General features: G+C 40.8%; 1 protein-coding gene across 1 annotated transcript; it reads left to right on the top strand.

The window, feature by feature from the left end:
• Nucleotides 1-176: 176 nt before the first annotated feature.
• tas1r2.2 (taste receptor, type 1, member 2, tandem duplicate 2) lies at nt 177-5,179 on the top strand (the record flags this gene model as incomplete). Its single annotated transcript, XM_083641252.1, has 6 exons — nt 177-358; nt 785-1,070; nt 2,028-2,756; nt 2,852-3,046; nt 3,245-3,365; nt 4,248-5,179. 6 exons carry the CDS (start codon nt 177-179, stop codon nt 5,177-5,179), a joined length of 2,445 nt encoding a protein of 814 aa, XP_083497378.1.
• Between the last annotated feature and the right edge of the window lie 2,206 nt (nt 5,180-7,385).

The following is a 7,385-nucleotide window of genomic DNA, read 5'->3' on the forward strand; positions in this document are numbered from 1 at the left end:
AGCCATGTATGATGTCCTCATTGAGTCATGCATACCTAAGTCCATGGAAATGGGCAGTGGGTGATGATGCCACCACTGGGTGTGGCCATGATGCCATCAGCAGCAGCACGTCACCACGTATTAAAGGCAGCAGCAGAGCTGATGAGAGGTCAGATTGGTGAAAGCTGAAGAAGACAATGAGGCGTTTCCTCGCCTCTCTGGGTCTCCTGGCATCTCTTCTGCACGCCGTGCCTGAATGCACTCTTCCAAGCTCAGAGTTTCATCTCCATGGAGATTATCTGCTGGGTGGACTTGTTGATGTTCACCATGCCATCGGCTCACCTGCTCGTGTCAGACCCGAATCTATTGACTGCTCCAGGTGAGCATTAAGATATCATTTTGCTGTGGTTGCATCTGTGAGGTGGGATTCTAAAAATGAAAAATGCTTTGTGTGACACATCAGTTTGTATATTCAAGAGCTTGAGTTACAGTTCAGTGGCACATTTGCATCTCACTCTATTCAATGAATACATTGCTATATTGTTTTGCATTATTTATTTTTTTACATCCAAACCTGGGAAGTGGTCACAAGATTGCTATTATTGTTCTGGTCCATTTACAACTGAAGCTTCTTTGCAAATGGTAATGTAGGCCTACCTGAAGCAGTGTACTGAGGCTGCAATGCACTTGCAATTAAATGGTTTATAAGCCACAGTGAAGGAAGTGAAGCATGAAAACGTAAAGGTTAATTAATAATTCTTATTATAAAATCCACTCTCTTGCTCTCCCGTCTCTCTGTCAACAGGCAACCATTCACTCTGCCAAGTTATCGGATGTTTCAGATCATGAGGTTCGCCATAGAGGAAATCAATAACTCTACCAGCCTCCTGCCAAACGTAACACTCGGGTATGAGATATTTGACCACTGCTCAGATACCCTCAATTTCCCAGGTGTTTTGGACCTCATTGCGCTCAACGGCGTGATCCGAGAAGGAAACTATATGTCCAAAGTGATGGCAGTGATCGGTCCCTTTGGAAGCACTGAGACCCTGACCGTGGCCCCTCTGTTCATGATGAACCTCATCCCAATGGTAGATCAACCTTTTTTTTTTTAATTTTATTGGCTCTTTCTAAAGGCATACGCAGACTCAAATGCCCTTTTCAGGACTTAAGAAGTCACAAATTCAAAATCATGAGTGCCAAGCTCTGAAAGCAGCATCTCTTCATGTTCTCTCTCACATCACGATGCTCTGAATGTTTCGTGGTGACATTTTCATCTGACAGTTAAATAATGTGTCATGTCGTCTACTGACATCTTCACATGATGTCACAGATGATCGGTAACCCTTTATTTGACAGGTCCCTAACAACGGATGAACTATTTGTAATTAGACATGAACACCAATGTAATGACACAGAGAATTGGGAAAAAATATTGATAGTGTACTTTGTTAGTTGTAGCTTGAAAAACAGGCAATATTGATGAATGTGAAGGAAGGCATTACATGCACCCGGACGGTTGTAAATAATGTATAATAATAATTACAAATAGTTCATACATTGTTAGGGACCTGTAAAATAAAGGGTTACAATTCCTTCTTATAATGACAGTGGTAGAGGGAAACAATGATTTAGAGAATGGGTGAGGATTTGGGAGAATCTCTGTCGATGAAGTTTGAGTTTCTGTGGGTAGCAGCACACTACAGTAACTACCCCCTTCTTTTTCTATTTATTCCAAAACAACAAACTGATGCCAGAACCAGAACACAATATATAAGTTACTGGTTTAGAACCATAACACAATAGGCCTATATAACCATAAACACAAATATATCTGTTTGCCAGAAGAAAGAAGCTTTCGTGAACTGGGTATAGGTTGAAGTATTATGTTATATCAAATGGCAATAGAGAATAGCAAAACAAAAATGATTGTTATTGTTTATATTGTAATGTTATTACTTTGATATGTTGCTCAACTTGCCTTTAACTTTAAACGTGTGTATTTAATTGTCACAGTTATTCAACTTGATCTATCGCTCTTTTGACAGGTCAATTATGGATCTCAAAGTTCTGTCCTTTCGGAAAAACAGAGGTTTCCGTCTTTCCTGCGAACAGTGCATCCCAATAAAGACTTCATACGGGTGATTGTTCGCCTCATGCTGCGCTTTGACTGGCGCTGGGTGGCTTTCCTCAAAGGCAGCGATGATTACAGCACAGACGGCCTGGAATTGTTCAAAAAACAGATTAAGCCCACAAGGATCTGCTTGGCCTACACCGAAGAACTCCAACACAATACAAACTACTCAAGAATGTACAAGGAAATAGGGGCACAGAACATATCTACCATTGTTGTTTTTGCCCTTAAAGAGCACGTGGAGCCGGCCATTCTGGCAGCGATCGAGTACAATGTCACTGACAAGGTGTGGATAGCAGGGGATACATGGGCCTTAAACAAAAAGCTCCCCAAGATGAAAGGAATCCGAAATATCGGCACTATTATGGGGGTTTCTGAGAATGTAGTGGCGATACCTCGTTTCAGTCATTTTATCTATTCTTCCAAAGACCAGAAGAAGCCTTGTGAAGATACAGAACAACACAAGTTTTGTAATCAAGTTTGCAACTGCAGTAGCCTCGATCCAGACACGGTCATCGCTGCGAACCCGTCGTATTCCTTTGCCATTTACTCTGCGGCATATGCCATCGCTCATGCCATACACAATGTGTTGCAATGTGGAGCCGGCAAATGCCGTAACAATGTGACAGTGTACCCATACATGGTGAGTACTACAACTATTTGGGGAATCTCATATAACTATTTGAGTTTTTGGTGAGATTCTGTATTATCGTGTCAACATGTGTGTACCCTCTTCAGGTTCTAGCGGAGCTGAAGAAGTCAAACTTCACCCTTTTAAACCGGGTTATTCAGTTTGATGAAAATGGTGACCCCAAGTTTGGGTCCTATTCTATCGTTTTCTGGAACAGCACAGGTGACGCAGAGGAGGTCGGCTCATTTGAAAGTCACTTCTCCATCAACGACACCAAAATTCACTGGCACACAAATGGAAACGTGAGTTTTCTTTCTCCAAATCACAATACTTTTATATGTTAAAAACCCAGGAAAAACAATACAGTATATGATCGTATATTCCTGCATTATAATAAGGAAGATAACTGTCATTCATAGCATATTAGCTTCCCTATTATTTTGCCTGTAATCTTTATGGCACTTCTATTTGATTTGCTGCTACATCACTGTCTTGTCCAGGTGCCTATTTCAGAGTGTTCTCCAAATTGTCAACCAGGATATATGAAGAAGCAATATGGAATCCATCAATGCTGCTTCCATTGTGAACTCTGTCCAAAGGGAACTTATGAGAACCGCACAGGTACAGTAGCACGCATGAAAACAAGAGAGAGGGGGAAGAGACCACTGCTGTGTTTGGCACGAGGATGCGGTGTCATTAACACCACAGACTCAGCATGGCTTTCAGCTGCTCAGATGAATTAATAGCCATTTCAATCTGATTTGATCTGATCTGTCAGTGATCACTGAATTTGTAATTAGACGAAGAAAGAAAAACTCAAAAGCTCACTAAATTATCAGGGGGTTTAATTTCAGTCGGATGTGATCCTGTGTGGCCCAGTGGTTCAAACTTAAAGGGGCACTTCACCCGAAAAACAAGGCTGATTTGTTTTGCACATGATCTCACACATATCCGAAAACTACAACCGTTTTGTAGACGTTCATTTTCGTTTGACAGTTATTGAGAGTTGATTTGAGTCAAGTTGATGCCAGCGATGTCATCGGAAGACTTGTAATTAATACAACCCAATGATTCAGTGCCTTCTGATGACATCACTGGCATCAACGTAACTCATATCGATTCTCAGTTACGGTCAAACTAAATGAATGCCTGCAAAAGTGTTTGCATTCTTCAGATATGTGTGAGATCATCATGTGCAAAATAAATCAGCCTTGTTTTTTTGTTGAAGTACCCCTTTAAGAGCAGTTAATTAGGAATGGCTTGTTCTATTGGGGACAAAAGCTGTGTCCCCAATTTGGAAAAAGTAGATTTTTAGGGTTGGGTTAAGTTAAGCCGGTCAGGGTCGGGTTAAGGTTAGGGTAAGGGTTAGGCAAGTACCGGTTATGGTTAGGGTCTCCAGGGAATGATCTGGACATGATCTGACACTGCACCCTCTGTTATCTGATCTATTCTAATGGCTATGCTTAAATCCACCCCCGTTGTTCCCTCTCTCCTATAAAACAGAGGATGAATACCAGTGCCCCAGGTGCCAGTGGTCCGAGTGGTCCTTAGACGGCAGTACATCGTGCACTCCGCGCTCAGTGGAATACGTCCTGTTCACAGACACAATGGCTATATTGATCATGATAGCGAATTGTGCCTTAGTGGGCCTCTCTCTGGCTATGGCCGTTCTCTTTGCCATGAACTATAACACGCCTGTCGTCAAATCTGCCGGAGGTGCCATGTGCTTCCTCATGTTAGGCTGCCTAAGTGTGTGTAGTGTCAGTGTGTTCTTCTTCTTTGGTCGGCCAACGCATGCCTGTTGTGTCTTAAGGTATGCGCCATTCCTGTTGTTCTATACCCCCTGTCTGTCGTGCTTTGTGGTGCGCTCTTTTCAAATTGTTTGTATTTTCAAAATGGCCGCCAAGTTCCCTAACCTCCAAACTTGGTGGATGAAATATAACGGACAGTGGGTGGTCATCACAGTGACCTTTTTGACCCAAGCCGTGCTACTTGCAATCGAGTATGGGGTTAACGCACACAATCCCACCTATGACATAACGTCGTACCCAGACAAAATCATACTCACCTGCAAGGTCGCTAAGTTCAATTCGTTCATCCTTTCCGTGCTTTTGCTTGCATCCTTGTGTTTCTTTTGCTTTGTCTTTTCCTACATGGGGAAAGACCTCCCAAAAAACTACAATGAGGCCAAAGCCATCACCTTCTGCCTCTTCCTGCTAACCCTCACTTGGATCATCTTTGCCACTGAATCCATCATGTACCACGGCAAGTACATCCAAACGTTCAACGCTCTGGCAGTCCTCTCCAGTCTCTACTCCATCCTGTTCTGCTATTTTCTCCCCAAATGCTTCATCATCATTTTTCAGCCCCACAAAAACACACAGCAGCACTTCCAAGGTCTCATTCAGAGCTACACCAAAAACATGAGCAATTAGCTGAGTTGGCAGCTATGGTAGCTACAGTATGTGTCTCTGCAGACAGAGAAGATGTGTTTCAGGGTTTTTTTCCCTCGCTCTTTAAATGCTGACAATTTTACTGTAGAAAATATGGGCCCTTCTTGAACTAACTTCTTTCTCTCAAAAAAATAAATAATAATAATAATAACCTGAACTAAACTTGTACCACTGTTCCTTCAGAAGTTGTAGTTGTCATAGACTGTGTTGCATAGTTGATTGCTCTATTGCTGACAAAAATGTGTTATTGTAAGTCACTTTGGATAAAAGCGTCTGCCAAATGACGTAATGTAATGTAATGTAATGTAAAATATAGCGTATAGTTGTTTACTTTTGTGCAACAGTTGTAAACCAATCATTTTAGGGATGCACATGATATCGGCACGTCATCGATATCGGCCAATAAAGGATTTTAAATGAAATATCGTCATCGCGGTCCGACACGAAGATTTCTGCCAATATGACAGACCGATAAAATTAAGCTTTAATTATGCCCACATGCTCGGTGCTCGACTAAATGCTCTATCTATGCCATGTCTATCTATAACATGTCCCCGGTGCCAACGTTGATTTGTTTTGCAACTTGTGACATAGGTCAAATTGGCCCTGGTTGTGGTGGCTATTGTCAGGATTGTCTCATGGAGAGCATCATCCAACTTCTTAGGATGAATCTTACAGCTTTGTTTGAAAGAAAATGTTAGATAAATAAAAATATGGCATGTTTTACATCACCTAAGTTGGAGTAGTTTTCTTATTCTGCCCAATGAATGTGTACATTGTGAAAAGCATTGTATTATAGTCTGTACCTGTTAGTGGGCCATCACGATAAGAGTAGGCATAATAATGGGTTAATTCCACTTTTTACAGGAGAGACCTGGTGTTCTCTGAAATTAGGGGGGAAAATACTGTATATATCGGTATCGGCATCGGCAATCGGCCAAAAGAATTGGAAAATATCGCCATATCGTATATCGGCAAAAAGATCAAATATCGTGCATCCAGTTTTAGATTTGCTGTTGTTGTTGTTGTTGTTGTTGTTGTTGTTGTTGTTGTTGTTGTTGTTTGTATTCATGGGAGATGTGTTGATAGGCAAAATCTTGAAATGAGCTGAAGCAGGATACAGCTACAGTAGGCTATATCATTCCAAGAAATAGGCGCACTTGATTTCAGATTTGGCCGGCAACCTCTCTTGGTCCACAACAGAAGAAACCCACTCATAAGATTCCCGCTTTGAGCAAAATATGATTGGATGAAGTTATACTGTATTACTTCCCTCCTTCTAGACCTTTCTGGCCTTGCTAGACAATCATCACACCATCTAACTTCTACACACCAAAAACAAAACAAAAAGAAAGATCTCTGCTCAGTTATTTCAATACCTTTACTAATATCAAGCTACTCATGTGTTGATAATAATACATATATCCTCAGCTCACAGAAATATGTCTGACTGTTGTGTTAACTCTTGCACTCCTTAAATTCAGTGTGCCTTTCACACATCTGAACCTAGTTTTAAACATAACTACACAGTCATAAGGAGAAAATGTGTTTGAATTGTTTGTGACATACAGTGTATAGGCATTTAAGCTACACTACACACATGTAAAAAAAAAACATGGAATGGGGAACGACACTTAATTCACATATTTGATTTTGCATACATATACAAGTGAAAGTGGTTGGTCCAATAAATAAATTAAATTGGATCTGTGGGTTTTTCCTCTCCTTCAGCAAACTGTTTGACGTTGCTGCAACATTTATCTCACCACATGATGGCACTATACCTCAGTGTAATAGGCTACTATGTAACTAATTTAGTTAGAATAGGCACAATATATTGGAAATTTGACTAAAATTCCTAAAATGGAACTACCGGTATCTCAAAACTTAAAGGGGGACTAACCCCCTAGATATGTATCAGAACAGTGATTTGAAAATACCTATGGAAAAAACCAAGAAATGACATATGCTCTTGTCTATACTAAACTCTTTGGCTGTGTTGAAGTCAATATTTTTTTTCAGAAATCGACGCCATTACAGTTTGCCTACCACCTCAAAAATAATTTTTTTGAGAGGGGCAATATCTTTATAAATATCAACAACTAGCCAACGCTGGTGGCATGTATGGAAAGAGTGTTGCTCAAAATTGTTGATAGTTATATCAATTTGGTAATTCAGTGGCGAACTA

Source organism: Poromitra crassiceps (assembly GCF_964638095.1).
Source record: "Poromitra crassiceps genome assembly, chromosome: 8".
In the NCBI taxonomy this organism is placed as follows: Eukaryota; Metazoa; Chordata; class Actinopteri; order Beryciformes; family Melamphaidae; genus Poromitra; species Poromitra crassiceps.